A 22073-nucleotide genomic window follows, 5' to 3' on the forward strand; every position below is an offset into this window, starting at 1 on the left:
TTTACTGTACAGGTTCCTCCTTCAGGCTCTGGTTTGCACATAGATCAATGCAGAATGCCCTTTTCCTCTTTTTCCCACTTGCTCCCCTCCTCTATGTGCATGGATTGGTGGTGGTTGGATGCTAACTGGCATGTTGTGAAGTAGCCAGGCCAAGGACGAGCGTACACTGTGGCTTCGTAATCTTCTAATAGAAAGTTACGCTTAACGTAAATTACCACCCTCTTAATTGATGGAAGGTCTTTCCTGCCTGCAAGAAAAATGTGCCATGCCATGCAAAAAGAGAACCATTTGACACCTCATCACTTAAAATCAAGATTAGGGTTTTAACTTAGTACTTATTCGTACTTTTTTGTTTTATTGACAGTTCAGTACTTAGCCTCTTTCCCCTGCTTGGCTGTAATTTTTAACCTCTGTCAGTTAGTCAGCTTGCCTTCCCTTGCCTATCCTTTCTCTCCTCTTTATTTGTGGATGAAGGCAATTTATTAGCTCTAATTAATAATCAAGCCCGCTTCATCTTTATAGGCTCACATTTCATCATGTTGCCATTGAGAGCTTATTGAGAGCTCCCATATGAAACCACTCCGTCTCAGTCTTTCTACCTGTCTCACTCTTGTCCACTCTGTGTGCCATTCTTGATTTTCACACCCATCTCTTAACCAGGCTCTAGTTGTCTTCTCTGCTTCTTTTTATTCACCGTATCTAATTGAGGGTTCATTTGTACATCTGATTAAACCTGACAGTTTGCTTGGATTGTTGCCGTTATTTCAGAGCCACGTCTGCCAAGTTTCCTCTATTTGCAGTGTGCCTTTTAGAGGACCTGCGTGAAGCCCCACTTGAGTGTGTTTTTTATGATCTCTATCCATTTTCAGACAAGGAAACAGGTGGGGCCTTACCACCCTTGCTTGTATGTTTGTGTATGTATGTGGACATGTGTCTGACCTTTGACAAGTGTCTCCCTCTGCTTTTTCACCCAACCTGAACAGTTATCACCACCTCCCCTTGGTAACCTCCAGCCCCCTTTCGACTCAGACACGCCGCACCAGTTGATCCCGTCCGCCTGTCCCAGGAGGCGGGGAGGTGAAGACAGGTTATATGATGTTGGATGGTGTTACCAAAGTGTAGCCTAGCCTCTGTTTACACTGCCAGAATGTGCAGCTTGTTTGTGGCTATTCTTGGCTCAGTGGCAGCCTGCCGTTTTGTGGAGGAGGACTGATGTTTTTCCCGTGGCCTGGAAGGCTGGCACTCCACGGCCACGTCAGCACAACCAATGCTCCAGTTGACTCAGGGGGAGGGGAGGGGAGGGGAGGGGGAGGAGGATGTGGCCTTTTCTATCTGATCTCTGTCAGCATTCGTGCGTCAGTCTGATGTAAGAGAGTGGGTGTTCCCCATTCTCCACCCTACCTCTCTTCTCTCTCTTTCTCTTAGATATGTGTGGCCCTCATCCATCCCTCATCCTACCTCTCTCACCCTATGCTTTCTGCTGGTCTTCTTCTCCCTACATTCTCCAAGTCAGTACACACAAAGCCTTTCATTCTAAACTGACAAACAATGGCATATTGAATGCTAATGTGATTAATCAGATTTCCCGTTTAGGCCCTGACACACCCAGCCGACAGTCGGCTGTCGTCCAATGTTCTGTCATCGGTGGGCGTCTGTAGCCCTAGTTGTTGTAGTGTTCTGCACCATTGGCCTTCGTCCCCCCTCATCTGCGGCCTTTATGGCCAACTGAGCATGTTGAATTGGTGGTGGAGGCCATCAGTGAGAGAAATCACTCTGATTGGCTGTTCAGCTTAAGCAAATCGGTGCACGAGAAGATAAATATATTATTCATTTGTGTTGTTTGCTATTGTGCTAATGCTAGCTGGCTAACTAGCGTCTTGAATCCGTCATGCAGTGAAAACAGACAGGACAGGAGATCAGACAGGAAATCAGACATTTTCAATTAGAAGCAGCTGTTTTACGAAACCGTCTGAGCGAGAGCAGGCAAACCTACATCTATGGGGCTGCTTTTGTTTATATCTGCAGTCCTGGGTCTTCTGGTGTTCTTTTTTTAAATGGTGAATGTAGACGACCGCCACCTGCTGGTATGGAGATTTATTACCTCTCACGTACAAACGTACATGCTAGTTGGACGTTCGCTGTAGTCGGTGCGGTGTGTTCTAGTGACACTTTTTGGCCAAGACACAGGCAATATGAGGTGACGCAGCAGTTGGCTTTTGTCGGCGCTAGTTCTTTTGACATCAGTTTGGTGTGTCAGAACCTTTAGTCAGCATTGCCGCCAATCAGTCATCACGCAGGTGCACAGCAGCTCTTGGCATAAGCACGACATGATTTATTAGTCTTAAAAGTGAGTGGAGTTAACAGTACACACTTTGAACTCCCACTCAAATTATATTGTAATCTGAAATCAATGTGGGCTGAGCCAGTGTGACTGCCTTCATTCAGGCTGAGCTCTCCATGCTCCCTGAATTAAGATTTTTGTCCTAGCACACGCTGTTGTTCTTAGGTAGAGAAATGACTCACTGCCTATCAGTCTGCTGGCTCAGTGCACTGAGAGGGGCTTCAAAGCTCTTGGCCCTTTTTGATTTCAGTAGAAGAGGCCTACCTGCTATCTATCTCTTCCAATGGAGTTTATTAGTAGGTAGACTAATGCAGTATGTTCCCAATGATTGTTCTACCAACAGAAAGTAATAAATTGTGAGACTGTCTGGCATTAGATGGTAGTTAAAAGAAGTTTCCAGCCAAGAGTACACAATGACTAGAGTGCTCCCATGACAGTTTTGGGAAATGTCTCCTTGGCTAATTTATTTCGAAATGAAATCCAGTTTTAATATCTAATCCAGGCCTGTGCCAACCTAAACCTTGTTCATTTTTGAATTTCTGAGACAATTTGTTTAATTACATTTAATTATTGCTATTTTCATGAAAACCTAAAATAGTAAATATTACTACTATAACTGCTGCTTACAAATACATCAGGTCAAACATTTCATCTCTGTTTACTTCAGGTCAGCTCTGTCAGCCTAATTCACACTTGACCAATGCCAACCACTGTACCATTAATCTAGTAAATAATAGATTATGGGCATTGTAGTTCAATAAAGGCATTGTCTGTATGGTTGGGATACCTGTGCAGAGTCATGAAGTGAGCAATAGTGATCAGAGCCAGTGAAATGAACATGGTGCGAGTCGTGATCAATTAAACCAGGCAGTAGCATAGTAAAAGATGTTACTTACCTTGATGAAGTGTTGAAGGTTTTCTGGTTTGCACAAACTGCAGTAAACGCCTGTCACTCGCAGCTCTTCATCTACCAGTTCACTGTGGCTGCTTCTTATCCATTCCTCCCTTAACATATTTAAAAATGGTCCTCTGATAAAGAATGGCAGAGAAATGTCCATATCTTATTGTATAGATTCTTTTTTTATTCATTTTTATTTATATAGCGCCAAATCATAACAGACGTTATCTCAGGGCACTTTTCATATAGAGCAGGTCTAGACCTTACTCTTAATAATATTATTTACAGAGACCCAACAATTCCCACCATGAGCAAGCACTTGGTGATAGTGACAAGGAAAAGGAAAAGATACCCATACCGTAGCACAATGAAAGTTCCACATGGAGATGTAAAGTAATAATAATAATAATAATAATAATAATTGTATAAAATCTAATAATCTCCGGAGGTAGAAATACCTGCAGATAGTGACAGGAGGAGAGAGACGAGAAAGCACAAAACTACGGGAGAGAGAAGATGTCGAGTTAGTAACATGCATTAATGGGATAAGAATGCATACAGATGGAGAGGAGGAGCTCAGTGCATCATGGGAAGTCTCCCGCCAGTCTAGGCCTATAGCAGCATAACTAAGGGATAGTTCAGGGCTCACCTGAGCCAACCCTAACTATAAGCTACTATTAAATTAGCATTTTGTGCCAACCTTGGAGACTAACTTAACACAAGGAGTAGGAGAGCCAATCAGAAAACAGTGTGGCTTCTGAAAACAAGAACAAGAATGCAGGAATGGAAGAAATCTGCAAACCACAGAGACTCTTACAGTACATTACACAGGAGCTATAAAAATACTGAAAGCATAACATAGCAAAACTATTTAGTCGACTCTTGGTTTAAATGGGGTGGCCAAAATATTAGAAACACCTCTCAGTTTAAGACAATACAATCCAACAGCACCACAAACTGCCTCCTCCGAAAAGACCATAAAGTTGAATCAACACCTCTTTTAAACAGCTTCAACAATAATACCTTCATGAATGTGGGATTTATTGAAGGGCTGTTGTGTTAGACTGTATTTGTTTAACTAGGTTTTCCCAACAAACAGGCAGCTGTCTGTATATCAACAGTCACTTGCTGTTATTCTCCCCTGAGAGGTGGAGCCTGGACTTCAGCACCTGAAGGGGTGGTGCTAAAGGTTATGAGTGGGAGGTTTCAATGTATCATTACACAGGCCAGCCTCTGTAGTCATGGGCCCATTATGGCTGCTTATTTAAGAAGTGCCTTATCTCTGCTAACACCAGCTCTCACAAAATGAAGGAAAACTCTTTCTCAAGCAGGCTACTGGGAGGTCAGTGTGTTGTGGATCTTTTTGCTCTCCTGCATGATATCTGGCATTGGGGCCCTAGTGTTTATGTCTTAGGTTTGTAAGAAGAGAAATGTGCGAGTGTGCAAACTTGGCACAGAGGTACCTCACTCTTTCTCTCTCCCAGACTTTCTGCTGAGCTGTCACTTCTCTGAGCTGAGCTAAGCCACTGCACTGGCCCCTACAACAGAGCCACGCAGGAAACTTTGTTGTTTCTCAGCACTTTTGTAAAGTGGTCTTCTTGCATTTGCCAGTATTTTAAAAAATGCATTTCTCTGCTTTTTCTTACTCATAGGTATTTAAAAAATGAAATAGTAATTGAAAATGAAGCTGGTTTAGAAGAGTGAATCAACTACATGAGGTAACGTTTGAGATTGGCTCTATATAAAAGAGTTCATATGCCATAGGTGGCAAAATGGGATGAGTTATTATGATTGTCCGGGGTTACACAAGTAGTCAATTAATTATCTGCACAGAAGGTTTAAGGTGACTGGCAGTTGGAGCACTTTCAAGGCTTGGATGGACAGTACAACAAAACGGAGAGAAGTCAATAAGGCCTCATCTGATCACCAAGTTCAAAAATCTGTTGCAAATTTGGGATTCTGGGTTAATTTTGGATCAATTAATTAACTATTGTGTGGTGTTTTGATGTGTTCTGAATTTGCTATAGTTCTGGTTTGTGCTTCTGGCTCCATAGCAACAACCACTGAGTACTAATAGTATTCAGAGTCAATTGCTGTACTAAACTGATGGAAAAAATATTTGTTTTTCCCTGATATATGTGTAACTGATGGCTTTAACATAAACCTAAAGTAACGGTTATTATTCAAGCATCTACTATGTTGAGCCACATTGAGGTTATGATTTTAAACAAAACTTTCAAATGGTGGTGTGAGCTTCAAAAGTAGCTCTGTTTATGTTTGTGTTTATGTATTCGTGTGTGCGAGAGAGACTGTTTTTGACACACATTTGTTAGCTGTTGGGCCCAGGCTAGAGCTTAAATGAATCGGGTCAGAGTGAGGCTGAAATTTCAGACCTGTGCACTACTCTCAACACATTTACCATAGATGAAACAGCTGTTTGCCCTGAGGGAAAGTGTTTGATCTTGCTCCTTCCTGCTTCACAGGTCCTGCTCAGGTTCCCATGATGTCTCCAAATGGTTCAGTGCCTCCAATCTATGTGCCTCCTGGATATGTTTCACAGGTATTCATTCTATGCTATTTCCAGTAAAATGTTTCTGATTGGCATCTTGTCAAACTCAGAGCAGCGTTGATATCTGCTTTTCGTGCTCTTGTTTGTTTCCTCTTAGATCATAGAAGAGAACGGAGTGCGGCGGGTTCTGGTTTTACCTCAGCAACCAGAGTTCCACCCAGGGGGCCACTCCCCTCTCCACCACCCTCCACCTCCACCCCATGCCCACCTGCCTGCCTTCATCCCACACCCCGCCATGATGCCCCCGCCACCCCACCTGTACACGGGCATGGCGGGGGGTGTGGGCGACATGAGCTCTCAGTACATCTCCCAATACCATCCATCCATCTATTCAGAGCAGGGTGAGTTGGAGCCAGCAGTGTCTGGGCTGTATTGTTATATTGTGTTGTTATATATGTTATTTATTTGTCCTCAGCACTTAATTTGCACAGTTGAGTTATACAATCAAGGCCTGAGTCAAACTGCTGTTTAGTCTTTCAGTTTCTTAATCTTAGGGGGTCTACCTCACTACCGCCCTGTTATTAGTATGCCCTTTCATTGTAACCTGTGAATTTGCCATTTTATGACCTGCTTCTCTGGCTGCCAGACAGGTATTTTTTTTGTACTCCTGTCTCTGTACAAACTCACAAATGTTGCCTTTTTGTTCCTTCAGTCTCTACAGATTCTCACTCTCAACATGGACGCCCCCCGTTTGTTCACAGAGACGACAGAACTAGCAAAACATACGAACGTCTGCAGAAGAAACTGAAGGACCGTCAGGGAGGAGGAGGGCAGGTGAAGGACAGCCCTCCCCTTTCGCCACAGAAGACTTGCAGCAGCCCCCCAACAGTGGACATTCACAACGGCGTCGGAGGGAAGGGGCTGGAGGCGGAGCAGGGGCAGCTCAGCCATGCAGTGGCCGGCCCCGACAAGCAGACAGGAAGGGGAAAAAATGGAGAGTCAGGGGGTAAGGAGGTTAAAGGGTTGAGGTTTGTTGAGGTTTACAATTGGGCTGACACACATCATTTTCTGGATATTAGGAGTGTGTTGTGTTTAGACACTGAGAATAGTGCCTCATTAGCTGCAGCAGCTGGTGGCAGTGAGGGATCAGCAACACGGCCAACATTATTCTTGATTACATGAACTCTGACTGCTCATTAATCATGGAGTTTAACACTGCTACTTGGCGACACCAGTGCATAATTAAGGAATTACTGTCAATTTTGAAAGTGGAGGGAAAAATAATTTCACCTTATGACCTCATGAAGATTGCTGAAATCTAGGAATACTGAAATATGAGCAATCTATCACTAAAATGTAATGGGGTGTTTTAAAAAAAATCATGCCGTTATGTACCATAATTAAGTTTTTAACCTAAAAACTATAATTCCTAGAGAGAAGGGGGATGAAGTTGTTCCATTCTGTTAGAGGTGGACATACAAGCACACAAATGTATTTAATTAGCATACTAGTTTCTGAACTTGGAAATGTCTATAACTGTGGTAGCAGCCCTCCCATGATTACATAATTTCTTCTAGCTGCAATGCATTGGATTCAGATCTACTGAGGCTGCTGTCAGTGCTTCTTACCATTACTTTTTCCACAATAAAACCTTCAATAAACCTGCTGAATCTAAATTTTGATCTGTAATGGTGAATTTATAAAGAAATTTCACATCGGCCTCTAAAACATTTGATTTGCTTTACATAGGTGATTTTTATTTTGTTATTTTTAGCCATGAGAGTTATTGTAGATGCATCGAAATATTCTCGGTGTTAGTTCAGCATGCAAAAGGTAGTTAAACCACCAGAGAACATATTGGCTAGATGATATGAGTTACACCCATTACTACACTTTCCAAGAAGCACACAGACATGTTACAATAGTGAGATAGATATTACAGTGCACACAAATCCAGCAGAAACAATTACAGGCACAATAAGTCAGTACTACCTATTTAAATAGAAACGGACACATTATTTGTCACATGCCTTAAATATTTCTTCTCAATTTTGTCTTCATTTCATACAGACGATGGTGTTTTATAGCCATATTTACCTATATTTCTCTCCACAGAGTTGGACGAGGAAGCTCAGGCCCTGCACGCACTATTGAGTACCATCAGTAAACCAGTGGTTAGTATTCACTTCTGCTATCTTATTGCATTTTTTTCCTTAATCTAATTAATTCAATTTGCATGATTTTATGTGACTCTGTTAGCGCTGTGTTCATGAAAACTCGTAATGATACAAATGTGTTGCGTCATTAAACATTCTATTAACATCCATGATTAATTCTTGCTGACATCTTGCTAATGGAGTCAGACCTGCTGACTAGCATCCATGTGGGGATTTCTATTCCCAAATGTGCCACCAAACATCTATGCTAGCAGTTACTAAAAGGCTTGAGGTTTGCTTTGAAAGAAGTACTGATTTTTAATTAAACACTAACCAACCTCTCACATCTTCTTGGTACTATGCTTGGTGGTGGATCGTAGACAACCATTTATTTTGTCCCAAAATATAACATTACAGACTTTGGGAAATAATGAGATAGAAATATACATATATGCAAAAATCATGTTTTTTTATTCTTTGAAATAACCCTTGAAAGGCCCTGGGCTCACAGCAGCAGTGTGGATACATGAAGAGCAGAATAGCTGTTTTAACAGCAGCTGGATGGGAATCAGTAGAACTAGAAATAACATTTCCTTGAACTCATATAAGATAGGATTTGTCATACACTGTCTCTAAGGTCTGAACTCCCTGTAAAAGCAGCAAAACAAGTCTATTGGAAAGATGATGGATAAAGTTAAGGGAGGATGTCTAACACAGGGAAGGTTCAGCTTCAATGAAAAGTGGATTTTTTCCATCTTTGCTGCCACAGCAGTTTGTTAAAAAGACTGAGAATCTAACTGTGGGAAGTAAAGGAGTAAGGTGGGCCCTGAGGGCAGAGGGAAGAAGGAGGCGCAGACTTGACCTGATAGAGTTCTTCCACATATGAATCCCCCCTGCAGTGTAGCCCAGGCTATTTTTAAACCTCCTCAAAACAGAATGAAAAATCTTAGGGTTGCACAGCACATCCCTGCCAAGTGCTGAAAACCTTTTCCCAAAATGGCATCAGCTTGAATATTTGAATATTTTGATCCCTGCCTGTCTTTTCCTCTACCAAGCAATGTGATTTTCGTGTTGGTTTTGGAAATTTAAGAATCATACATTTTCAGAAAATTATAAATGTATAACACTTGAATACATGGTACAGGACGTGATCCTCTTTGGACTTGGAAAAGTGACTGTATTTAAGATTTGGCCGGTGCTGTGGTTAGAGGAGTAAAAGATTTCTGCCCATGTCCAGGTTTGATGGTGTTGTATAGACTTGCTAGTGACCCTTGAATCTTTCATATGATAGGTGTCAGACATCCAAGCCAGAGGAGCAGTAGTGACCTGGAGTACGCCCACCAGCCCAGAGAGTGAGAACGGCAGTGTGGCGGATGACTGCAGCCCCCTGGAGCCCCTCAGCTACGAGGTCTCCATTTCATTTAGCGGCAAAGATGGGAAGTACAAGAGCATGTACTGGTAAGCACTAGCAGCAAGATGCTATAAGGCTGAACACCAACTGTTGTGAGAGATTTTACGTAGACAATTATTTAACACTAAAGATTTTTTTTTTTCTGTTCTCCTTTGCAGTGGGGAAGAACTAAGTGCTACTTTAGAAGACCTTCGACCAGCAACGGACTATCATGTCAGGTTTGCATAACCCTCAACCTGCTTTTGATTTAACTACAGTGTTAATGCACAGAGGAACATTTTGTAACCACTTTGTTCTTCCTTCCTCAGGGTCCAGGCCATGTGCAACTGTTTACAGGGAAGCCCGTCGGAGGCTGTGAGCTTCACCACTTTAAGCTGTGAGCCGGATCCTCCCAATCCTCCCAGGAAGGCCAGCGGGACCAAGAACACACTTGTACTCCAGTGGAAGGTAAAAACAGTAGGATGATTGATGGAGTTGGGATTTAAAAGTGGAGGACAAGTAGCAACAGCATCTATGTGACAGAAAGCAAGGATTTATTAAAAATGTGAAACATAGATTAACCATACATTTAGACAATTGTCTCATTTGTATACAGTAATAATACTTATGTGTTACAATGAATTTTGTGTACTGTAAGTGGTAGCCATAGCACCTTTTTAATACAGGTTTTATGTGTGATACCTGCCACACGTATATTTGTCAACTTAATTCAATTCAGTTTTATTTATATAGCGCCAATTCATAACAGAAGTTATCTCATTGCACTTTTCCTATAGAGCAGGTCTAGACCGTACTACTACGTATTTACAGAGACCCAACAAATCCCACCATGAGCAAGCATTTGGCGACAGTGGCAAGGAAAAACTTCCTTTAAGAGGCAGAAACCTTGGACAGAACCAGACTCAATGGTGCTGCGGATCTTAAGTAGCTTTATGGTAGGAGAAATGGGTTAATGACTAAAAGGTCACCCAATTAAAATCCCCAAACTGGCTGGGAGAAAGAGACAAAGTGATTCAGAAACAATCTCCCCTTCCTCAACAGCTGAGATCCCCTCCAGTGTGTTACTTGGGTACCTTCTGTGGCTTCATTAAAGTTACTCTATTGCTAGTAGTAAAAGGTAGTGGTTGCACAGATCACCTCCCAGGTGTGAGTGTAAATGTGTGAGACTTTAGTGAGGTACTTCAAGAACGACCATGCAAACTTCACTGAATTAATTCAACCATAGAAAGGTTTGTACACTTGGATGCACCTTATTTGTTATTAGTAGTGCTGAAGATTGCTTCTTTGTAATTAATATAGCAGTTATAGGAAATGTTTAGCACTAGATTTTGAATGAAGGATGGTGGAGCTTAAGCCATCTAAACATTTTAGTTTGTCTATGAAATGTTATCATTTTCACTCTGTATGCATACAAAGTCAAATGAATTACTGGGCACTGGTGCGTATATATTAGTGGTATGTGTATTTTATATATGCATCTGATTGAGATATAATAATCAAACCATGTATGGTTTATCGGCAGGCTCCATGTGACAACGGTTCCAAAATCCAAAACTATGTTCTTCAATGGGATGAGGTAATTTTGTATTCATCATGAAAGAAATGTTGAACACTGCACCGCACTCCCATGTTTTATGTGCAACTGAGATTTCGAGTTACATGTTCTTAAAACTAAAGACTTTGTCCTCTGAAGGGCAAGGGCACTGGAATTTATGAACAGTGCTACTATGGACCTCAGAAGCAGTACAGAGTGACCAAGCTTTCACCAGCTTCAAGATACTCCTTCCGCCTTGCAGCCAAAAATGACATGGGTGTAAGGTAGGCGCCTTAACATGCTAGATTATTTTGTGGATGGCTCCCTCCCTGTTGTCCATTTTTATGTTACTGTTTCTTCCATTTACTGTCTCCATCTCTGTGCGCATGTGTGTCTCTCACTCTCTCTCTCCCTCTGTCTCTCCTGTCTCTTTCTCCCATTCTCTCCCATCCTCTGTCTCTCTCTGCCCTCCCCAGCGAGTTCAGTGAAGTGGTGGACCTGTTCACCTCATGCAGTGTGCCATTGCCACCCTTCCCTCCAGAGCTGGAGATGGCGGGGGTGACCTGGCTGTGTCTGAAGTGGCAGAGGCCCACTAGCTCTCCAAAGGAGGATGACATCTACTATATTTTGGAGATGGAGGAGGAAGGCTTGGTATGTCTCTCACAGTATCTTTTTAAATAGAGAAATCACCTGGTCATTTGAGATCGATACGCATAAATGACACAGCAATATCTCCAACTAAAGGTTTTCTGTAAAATATTATACACATTGTTTCCCTTCTATGTAAGGTGCTTGCTGCAGTTGCAGGGCTATTACTTCTTAGAGGGCAGTATTGCCAAGTGCATTGCTTTGACTTTAGTTCATCTTCAGACAGCATGAAATATGTACACCATTAACAAAGTACACTTACAGTTTTCTGTTATAATCAGTTAATTATAGACATTAATTTTCCTGGTTGATGTGCAACCTCGTGTAGCTACTTAGTATATTCAATTACTCTGTTATTCATTTTAACCCAGGCAAAAGAAAAACTCGAATTCATAATTTTTTGCGACACTTAAACAGTTTGCTCTAAAAGTTACTTGACATTTATAGTTACTGTCACCTCTGCCTGCGCCGCCTCAAGCAGCTACCTGCAGACATAGTGCCTGCCAGGGAAGACACAAAAAAGTTCCCTTATCCCCTGTAGCTGTTTGTCTCCTGCAGACCACTTTGTTTTCTGTGCTACAATGGTTTTCTTGTAAGTCATTGCTCACCTGGTTGTTTTCTTTCTCCCTTTGTCATTTGTCTTTGTCCCAGGGATATGGCTTCCAGCCAAGCTACGATGGTGACGAGCTCTCCTGCACCATCAGGAATCTCCACAGGAGTACCAAGTACAAGTTCAGAGTAAGGGAGCCCTGTGATGTTTGAAGTCAAAGCTGGTGATCCACAGGTTTAATTTAGGCTGTGGTGGAGTGTGTATGTGTGGTGGGGACTGGCGTTAGGCAGGAAGGGTGCTGAGGCCTACAGTGGCCCTATGACTCATCTGTTTGCAGGATTCTGCTAGCAGGGCGGTGGGCAACTAACAGCATAAACAGGAGGACTCCACTGCTCATCACATGCGGGACCCCAGTGAGAAGCTAGTCAAGTAAAGCATTTGAGCCACAGTGGCTTTTTGGCTGGCAGTAATGTGACCAAGTTTAGGGACAGACAAGTGTCTTTCTCTCCATGTCACTGTATTTCTCTTTTTATCTCTCCCTCATTTCACCATCCTTCACCTGTTATAGACAGAGACCATTGCAAGGACACATGATGCTCCTGATGATGAACTGGTTTTGACAGTTTTGCTCCTTTTGGTTTTTAAATCAGTCACGGGAGCCATCACAGGTACATGGGATCCATTATAAAGATGTTGAACGTCTTAAATTTGGCTTTGTGAAAGCTGCAGATAGCCTCTGTGTAATGTGTCTGCAATCAGAGTTTGACTCGCTGAGAACAAAAGGGAAAAAAACACAACACATCTCATGACAGATCAGTTAATAATTTTAGAAGCTTGCAAATCTTTGGGCCGGAGACCAAACCTACTCTCAGAAATGTGAGTCTGACAGTGCCGTGGTTCAATTCCCTCTAAGGCCAATAATGCTAAGTACATATGCAGTCATAATACTCTAAGGCACATAGGATAAAATTACCTTGAGGTTCGCAATTCTGTCTGCAGCTGGCAGCTCTGGAGGGTATATTCAGAGTTTGAGCCAATTTGTTCATACTAGGGCTTTGGCCTGTAATATAATTATTATATATTACAACTGGAAAAAAACAAAACATTATTGTCTTTTAAAGAATAAGGCTGGTAATATTCTATATTTTTCTCATTGTCAGTAAATCCCATAGAAAGAACAAAACAAATAATAAATTGGTCCTATTAACATGTATTGCCTGTGTGTAGCCTCTGTGCCGTAGATCTCTGTCCAAAAACTGTTTAAAACGCATCAGTGAGTCGCACCTTTGCACTGGATGAGATGTTCCTTTGTTACGACGAAGACCACAGTTTTTGTTTTTTGTTTTTGAAGATTCCACATACCATCCTGCTGCCATATATACTTAGTAGTTTAGTAAAATAGTCCCCAACAGATACACTATTAACTCCTGTTTTGAGTAACAGTACAAACTACGGTGCCTAGCTGTTTTAGGAAATCTCTTAGCCCTTTCAACAAAATTAAACTATATATTTATAACCCTTTTTTAAAGATGTATGTCTTAAGTAGGAACCAATGGGCTTGGGGCTGAGTGCTACAGACAGGGTAGGAAAGTCAGTTATTGAGTATATAAAGTATTGAGTGACGGTCTAATGCATTGTTGGTTTTCATCTTTTTATGGGATATGTTGACTGTTGGGATTCATGAAGAGCAGGTTTGGTTATTAGCAAAATTTCAGAGATATTTATGAATATTAATACAATTATTAATATTATCAAACTTATTAATATGGATTAATAATTACGGGGCACCACCCTGGGACCAGGGACCAATAACCAAAAGTGAAAAACAGTCTCAAAAGGTGGCTGTCCACTTAAAAATGCCGATATTTAAAGTACTATCTTACATTAATAATGGTGAACAGTGAAGGGTGAATCCGAGCACTGACCATCGCAACCAGCTGTTATTACAACACGTGAACAAAATAACCACAGGCAACTGCTCTTTAAAGCTACAATAGAGTTTATTTAACCTTAGCACTGATCAATCAATAACTTCAGCCAACAACCACTATCGTTTATTCTAAACACAATAAGCATACAACAGTCGGCAAGCATGTAAAGTGTGTGTGTGTGCTTGTGTGTAGAGGTGTGGATGCGTGTGTTTGTGTGTGTGTGTGTGTGTGTGTGTGTGTGTGGGACAATAGAGAGGAGGGGTGCGAGAAAGACAGCGGACGTGACCATGTGGGTGGTCATCACGCACATATCCAAAATGGCGGGCAGCCCCGCGAAACTCAACAAAGGGGAGAGCCAAAATGGAGGACACACTCTATTTGTCCTCAAGATAATGTGGAGCGTTGCTAGTTATGCTACCAGGCTATCTGGGTCGTTTGAGTTGTGTGTGTGTGTGTGTGTGTGTGTGTAGGTGTAGGTGTAGGTACGTGTAGGTTAGTAAAAAGGAGAGAGAAAGAAAAGCACATAGAGTAAAGCACAAGGGATGCGGTGGCAAAGCACAATAGCCTCCCTTTATCACACAGGAACCCGGCAGCTAACTTTCATTCAGCAGCTGTGTTACTGGACTTTGGTCTGATAAAGCACAGTTATTATTTCCACAGTGGCTAAAAACTAACACATTTAAACGGTCCAATAGATACACAATGTAACAATGCTAAGCATGAAAAACACACAGCAAAACTACTTTCCACAATAATACAAAGCACAATTCACAAGAAATGAAGCTTAGATGAAATAACGCGCAGTTACAAAATCTGTCTCTGCCCAGACACTAGCCTCTTACTTGACATCGCTCTTGATAGCGATTTAACGCGTCAGTCCGTATGGATTTGTCCGCCGGAGTCCTCTCAGGCTCGGACACTGACGGAGCCGGGTCCGCCCTGTCGGCGGGTCAACAGCGAAACTGTTCCTTCGGGGGCAATGGAGGGAGCAGTAGTCGACTTTTTAGTGTGGAGAAAGAGAGGCTCAACGGCGGTCCTTCTCTCCGTGTAGAAAATGGTAAATCTGTGTCTTCCTTCTGCAGGCAAAGATTGTTATGTGGGGTATAACAATCGGGATCCAAAAAGTGTTTCAGCAAACACAAAACAGTCTGTCGCTCGTCCAACGAGTTAAGACCTTCCTTAGAAAAAGTTCAATGTTGAGCGCCTCCTGTAGTAATAAGAGTTGCAGTGGAAAAATGACGAAATCATATTAATGCATAGACTGATAAGAGAATTAAGAAGCTTTACTAACATAGCCAGAAAAATCTGCACTACAGCGTTCCTAAACATGATACTGACAGAAAGGTATTGTATTACCCAAACAAACCACCATATGCCAAAGTGATAGAAATGTTCATTAGTCATTTTCAAGACTCCCTCCCTCCCTCATTTCCAATTATCCAGCTGCGCAGTGTGAGGGGTGGCTGGCTGCTGTGCAGGTTTGTCTTGGTACAATATGTGGATGAGCTGTACTCAGCAGGCTCACAGAGATTTCCATATTATCGCAGATGTGCAACACTGAAATGCAAATGCCACCAAAGCTTATTGCCTCGTTTTTTTATTTGAATGCTTGTGATGGCTAAATAGTTTTGTTGAAATATATCTGTAGATGTAAGGAGCTGAATCTTTTTGATAATGTGGTATTTGTCTGTGGCCATTTTAGTTGCAAGCAGAGAGTGTTATGCTCACTCTCTTAGATGGTTTTATTACCCTTCTCTGAGTCTAGTCAGTGCTTTGTATCCAGAAACATAATGACCTTTGTACACTTCCTCATTGACTAGTATCTATGCAAACAGTAGACCATATTCTGACAGGAATAATGACTCCTCACTGCCTGTACTCATGCACTTCCTCCAGGTGGCGGCATACAACTCAGAAGGGAAGAGTAACCCTAGCCAGGTGGTGGAGTTCATCACGAACCCAGATAGACCCAGCAGTCCCTGCAGGCCTGTCATCAGAGGAAGAGTCCTGCCCAACAGCTTCAAGATGGCCTGGGGTGAGCATTTCCTACCAATTGCCCTTTCCCTTATCAAAACCCTTCAGTCTTGCATGTAGTTGACAGCGTGGAAGGGCCAGTTTCTAATTTCAGTTTTCTCACTGAGCTCTGTCTGACCATAGATGAATCTGAGACAGATGACATTCCAAGTAGTCTAACCAGTAGATGACTGACAGTTCTCTCCTTTATTCAGACATCAGCATGAATCCTTCCTACACCTCACTGGACAAACACATCACTCACTGCTGTACTTGGTCTCTGCTTTCAGTTTTCAAAATGGGAAAAAAAAACCCAAAAACATATCTGAAGCTCTGAAAACATGTCAAATTTCTTTCTACCAAAATGAGTTTCTGAAGAAATTTGAGGGGCAAAAAAGGCCATTGGCGATTCATGCTTTAGCTACATTTACATTTCTTACTTAAAATACTTATTAATGAGCTTTTGGAGTTATGAGATCCAGCATTTTCCTCTAATATCAAGTCACTCTCCAAATTTCATAGTTTGTTGATTTGCTTTAGTACACATCTTACCGGAATGAATCAATTCTCGAATAGATTTCCAGACATAGCATAGTGAAAACTGAGCTTGCTGACGTTGCCAGGCTACCTAGTTGAAGAACTTGGTTAGTGCAGTTTGATAATGATTTTTTTGTTTGTTTGTTTTGCCATTTAGATCCCCCGAAAGATAATGGTGGAGCAGAAGTCACAAAATATGTTGTGGAGCTGTCTGAGGGCTTAAGCGGTAAGTTGCAACTGGTGATAATAAAAATGTTTAATAATTTAAGTTCAAGTGAAAATGATGTGAACATTGGAAACATTAGTTGATTTGAAATAATTAAAATATATTTGCATTGTGTTTGTACTTAGGTTTGTCATGGGAGCTGGTGTACTCAGGGCCAGCTATGGAGCACGTGTGTGAAGGCTTGAAGCCCGGCTGCTCGTACCAGACGCGAGTTTACTGCATGAGCGAGGGGGGCCAGAGCCCGGTGAGTGATTCAGCATCAGCACACGTGCACTCAGTCATGTATGCACAAAATTTCACCTGTTTTTAAAAAAAAAACTGATATATATATATATATATATATATATATACATATATATATATATATATATACACAGATGTTATTACACACAGATTTCTAACTACACTACAAACTACATGATCACTCCAGACATCCAATATGTAAACAGAGACTCGTATTTGCTGCTGCAGTCCACATAACAATGTAGCTATACAGTATAAAACCTGATTATTGTGCACTGTTTTTCTATTGGCTTTCTTATTATTGATACATTTCTCGGCTGCTACATATACTGTAATTGTTCGGGCTGGCAGTCATTAATCTCACCACATCCCACGGTTGATCTGATAAATTTTACATGAATAATTCTAGATATGCACTCACAATTTATGGTGAGTTTTAATAGGAAATTGTCATTCAGCCAGTGTCCTATGTTGGGAGATTAGACTATGATTCCTGGTGTGTAAGTACAAGACAAAGCCCGCTAATCGATTAACCCTCCCTGCATGTGTCAGAGGATGTTTTTCTTAATTAGTTCAGTTCACAGGCACTCTTCATTAATTTCTTCATCAGCTGTTAGTGCATGCATTTATTCATGATGGGGCTTGTAAAGAAACATGACTCATGGTGGCGAGATCCTGCCTTTTGGTGCAGCACAATGTGACATAACACTCACATGTTTGCCTTTTGTCACAGAAGTTGAGAGCCTGAAAAAGACACATTTTTTCGCACGCCAGACAACCTGCCTAACGTAATCCACAGCTTTGGAAGGAATACAGCATATTTCTCTGTATGCTGGTGTACCTTTGAACTATGCATTCACATTTGTCTCCTTTCTGGTCTGTTGTAGCCTGAGTCTGGTAAGCTGGTGAAAATGACAATCATCACTGTATCCAGTGTGTTTGTACTGTGTGTGTGTGTGTGTGTGTGTGTGTGTGTGTGTGTGAGAGAGAGAGAGAGAGAGAGAGGGGGTGTGAGATTGTCAATTTGCTTTTTTCTCTGGGTCTTAATTGGTGTGTTGTCTTCCCTTGCAAGCTGTCGGAGACCCTGCAGGTCCAGACTCCCGCAGTGCCCCCAGGGCCCTGCCAGCCCCCTCGGCTGGTGGGCAAGCCCAAAGCCAGGGAGGTGCAACTGCGCTGGGGTGAGTCATTCCTCTCCAACTCAGATCTGTGTGGGATGTATTCTAGCTTCTGTTGATGCATTTATTTGTCTAGTGAACTACCTCAGAGCAGTGAGCTTTGATTATGCAGGTTGTATTATTTTGCTATTTGTACATTTATCTTTGTGTATATACTGTATTATTTTTTTCTTGGAAAACCCTTTTTAAAGTATATTGATTTATAAACACTGGTCGCACATATTTCCTAGGTCCCCCTCAGGTAGACGGAGGCAGCCCAGTGTCCTGCTACAGTGTAGAAGTGAGTGGGCCGCAGTCTGAGGAGAGCAGAGAGGTTTACCAGGGTCCAGAGCTGGACTGCTCTGTGGGAGGCTTAATGCCTGGCAAAACCTACAGCTTCCGGCTCAAGGCAGCGAACAAGGCTGGGGTGAGAAAGACTGTGATCTATCAATAACAGGAGGGATTGTTTTTTTTTTCTTCTACATGCAACCCCCTCTCACTAAATATGATTTTAAAAGCCTAATATGAACATTTTCAGTTGTATAAAATTGTTTTTGTTCTTTTGCACGGTTAGTTTGGATCTCTTTCGGAGCGCTGTGAGGTTACAACTGGCCCCGGGGCCCCTGAGCAGTGCAAGGCTCCTTCCACCACATGCAAATCCCCCAGCTGTGTTGTTGTGAGCTGGGAGGTAAGACCAGCTCCACTTCCATTCCCCCACTGATGTACATAAATTATAATATCACATGCGCCATTCTGAGAATATATCGGAAAACTAACATATAACTGCACAACTGTGTCATCTGTTTAAATGCTGATGGGAATTCTCAATGGTTTTTGTCTTCTAGGCCCCTCCTTGCAACGGAGCTCCGGTGACAGAGTTTCGTCTAGAGTGGGGAGCTGCTGAGGGCAGCATGCAGGTGTGTTACAGTGGACCAGGGCTCAGCCATGAAATGAAGGGGCTGCTGCCGGCAACCAACTACTTCTGCCGGGTACAGGTGAGCACTAATAAACACTTTATTTATTTTCTGAAGGGCTAGGCTAATTTTCATCTGTTCCCGCTGTTAAAATAAAAAGACACCCTAAAGATTTAATCCGATCTCGCCTTACAATGAGTAAAGAATAATATCTTGCCTTACAAACCTTGTTTGATGAATTTCAGTATGATTTGTTTTTGGGAAGACTTGGTAAGAATCCAGGGCCCTCCCAATAAAATGAAGAATAGTTTAATTTCACAATAATTTGATTGGTACCAGTTATCCCAACTAGCACACCTCACGGATCAGTAAATGATTTTAGACCTACTCTTAAACTTAAAAACACTGTCCCACCATTTCTTTCTCTGTCTGTGGATAAAGCGTGATTCTAACACTGTCAGGGTTAGGGGGTCCAAGCCCACTAAGCCATGACAATGTTTGTGAAGCCCTCATTTAAACTATGTGGATTGTTACTAGTCCTGTGCTGAGGAAACATCTAGAAAGATGAGATCTGGAGCAGTCCTGCCTCAGTTGTCCTGTTAGTTGAGGCACCGGTTTAAGCTTCCGGTAGGTTGCTTCGTGGACATACCTTCATCACGAGTAGGAAATACATTGCTCATAAATCCACATGACACCTCAGTAATTGTGTTTTGTAATGGTCCAAAAATGTTGCAACCATGGTAAATTACATCATTCCAACAGGTTGCAGCTGTGTTTTGGATGATTATTATGGATAATATACAATTTTACTACAATGGGTAAGAGACCAATTTTAAGTCTCCGGTTTTGAAGATTCCTTCTTTGTGGGTTTAGTTGATTGGCGATGATTTTAGAGAACATTTGTGAACTTGATTTTTGACACGATGTTCTTCTCAGATCAGTTGTTGCACTGAATGCATTTTTAGACTGTGACCAATGAAGCCAGCGTTTGTGTTAAAGAAGAGACAGATTCTGGCATTAAAACATTGGTTTTGTCCTTTGGGTCTGTTTCAGGCTGAAATTTCAGACTGCGCTGTACTCTTGTAGACCCTTTTGTGGTCTAACAGGGGACTAAGGGAGGGACACTGGTTGTTGTGTTTCTTTTCCCCACTGCCACTATTGGTCCACAGTACAGGCACAAGTACAAGACCATCCCTAAATTTTACACTCTGGTCAGGCTATAATACCAGACTTTCATTATAATAGTTGATTAAAAACTTAACCCATATGGTCCTAGTTTTCCAGATATGTAATTTTATTCACTTTGTGGCTTGGCTAGAAAATAAAAACCACATACTTGTTGGGATTTGTTGGGTTATGTTTACATTGGAACTCCACCTTGTGGTCAAACATAAACGTTACACTTGTGTCCTTTAACGTCACAAGTGAGAGATGACGTTGACTTGATTAGGTGACTCTTGAATCTTGCTGTTGTGCAGGCTGTGAATGTGGCTGGCGTGGGACCCTTCAGCGAGGCAGTGTTGTGCCAGACGCCCTGCTCTGTGCCTGCAGCCATCAGCAACATCTACGCGCTGAAGGAGTCCGAGCTGCAAAGGTTCGAGACTCCAGTGGACGCGGATGAAGACGAGGAAGATGAGGATAGCGATTCCCGGCCACCCCCACTCTACTCTCCGTCCACTTGCCTGGGTATTTCCTGGGACCCCCCATGTGATCACGGTTCTGAGATCACTTCCTACCTGATTGACCTTGGAGAGCGCCAGCCCATTGTTGTTGGACCCGTCACCAAACACATCATTCAGCATCTGCAGCCTGACACCAGCTACAGGTTGGTGCTTCCTCATCTTAAACTCAAAGGGTTGCAAAATGTTGCAATACGCTTGTACTAGACAGCTTTGATACACCTGTGATACTTTGTACCAAAAGATGTCAAACGGGAAAAACTGAAGCAAATGTAATTAGTTACAATTGTAAATCCCGGTTATTCTGGACAGGGCTAGCAGCTGTTTAAGAAACTGTTGAGGTGTCCAGACCGGACAACAAAAGTTTTGTTTTCACAAACCTACCATGGTTCAACTAGTATCAGGCTGGTTGCTTGTCTGTATTTATTTGTGATTCAGGATTATAAAAGGTGTATTTTGTGCAGGAAACTCAAGTTATGTAGAGTTAAATTACTTAAAATATCATTCTTGGATTAGTATTTTAAGAAATTCTTATTATTTATCTGAAATATCATCCACACACTGGTTTAATTATTAGCAGTTTATGTTATGCCCACACAGAACTGTTGCAGTATTACAGTGCAGTCTGCAAGATGTAGGACAGTGTATTTTTCCATGTTTTGGCTCTATACATTGGACTTGTAATGAAACAAAGACTGCATTTCATTTAAAGTGTTCACTTTCAGCTTTTAGTCAGTGTTTGTGTGTTCAGAACCAGATACAGGGCCAAAATAACATAAAATGACTGCTTAGAGACTGTACATTAACACCGACTGAACATCAACATCTGCCAATGAGATCAAATACTTTTAATGCCACTTTGATAGTCACTGCAGTGTTTCTCCTCAGATCAGCTCAGTCCTTGCAGCTCTTTGATGTTGATCTCTCATCTTCTTCCTCAGGCTCCGAATCCAAGCCCTGAACAGCCTGGGAGCAGGCCCCTTTAGTCACACCTTTAAGCTGAAGACGAAGCCCCTGCCCCCACAGCCACCCCGCCTGGAGTGCACCGCCTTCAGCCACCAGACCCTCAGGCTCAAGTGGGGCGACGGCCCAGCCAAAGCCGCCACCTCAGACGCCCTCCAGTATCAGCTGCAGATGGGGGACAAGAGCGGCAGGTCAGTGGCCCATTAGTCAGGCGAGGGGAAGTGACCTGACAAGAGATAAACCGATAAGAGAGGAGACTAGTGTTTGAGCAAAAGCTTCAGATAACTGTATCGAGGGGGGCAGGGTACATAGAAAGTAATGCACCAGACAGAGTACCTTTTTATAAGGAGATAGGAACGGATGATC

General features: G+C 42.2%; 1 protein-coding gene across 11 annotated transcripts in view; it reads left to right on the forward strand.

The window, feature by feature from the left end:
* fndc3a (fibronectin type III domain containing 3A) overlaps nt 1–22073 on the forward strand; it is a 53162-nt gene that overhangs the window by 25548 nt on the left and 5541 nt on the right. For 7 of the 11 annotated variants that reach the window (XM_044202060.1, XM_044202062.1, XM_044202064.1 and 4 more), the window contains 20 exons: nt 5723–5799; nt 5906–6149; nt 6461–6754; nt 7864–7922; nt 9196–9362; nt 9474–9533; nt 9624–9762; nt 10838–10891; nt 11009–11133; nt 11326–11500; nt 12149–12235; nt 15875–16013; nt 16686–16754; nt 16880–16998; nt 18070–18175; nt 18403–18578; nt 18726–18839; nt 18997–19146; nt 20544–20890; nt 21686–21898. In XM_044202060.1, coding sequence (XP_044057995.1) covers nt 5723–5799; nt 5906–6149; nt 6461–6754; nt 7864–7922; nt 9196–9362; nt 9474–9533; nt 9624–9762; nt 10838–10891; nt 11009–11133; nt 11326–11500; nt 12149–12235; nt 15875–16013; nt 16686–16754; nt 16880–16998; nt 18070–18175; nt 18403–18578; nt 18726–18839; nt 18997–19146; nt 20544–20890; nt 21686–21898 — 2914 coding nt within the window. Of the gene's footprint in view, nt 1–983; nt 1088–1425; nt 1509–4485; nt 4582–5722; nt 5800–5905; nt 6150–6460; nt 6755–7863; nt 7923–9195; nt 9363–9473; nt 9534–9623; nt 9763–10837; nt 10892–11008; nt 11134–11325; nt 11501–12148; nt 12236–15874; nt 16014–16685; nt 16755–16879; nt 16999–18069; nt 18176–18402; nt 18579–18725; nt 18840–18996; nt 19147–20543; nt 20891–21685; nt 21899–22073 lie in introns of those variants that run through there. The other 4 variants (XM_044202056.1, XM_044202057.1, XM_044202058.1 and 1 more) reach the window with 2 other exon arrangements.

Source organism: Siniperca chuatsi, linkage group LG7, assembly GCF_020085105.1.
Source record: "Siniperca chuatsi isolate FFG_IHB_CAS linkage group LG7, ASM2008510v1, whole genome shotgun sequence".
Classification (NCBI taxonomy): Eukaryota; Metazoa; Chordata; class Actinopteri; order Centrarchiformes; family Sinipercidae; genus Siniperca; species Siniperca chuatsi.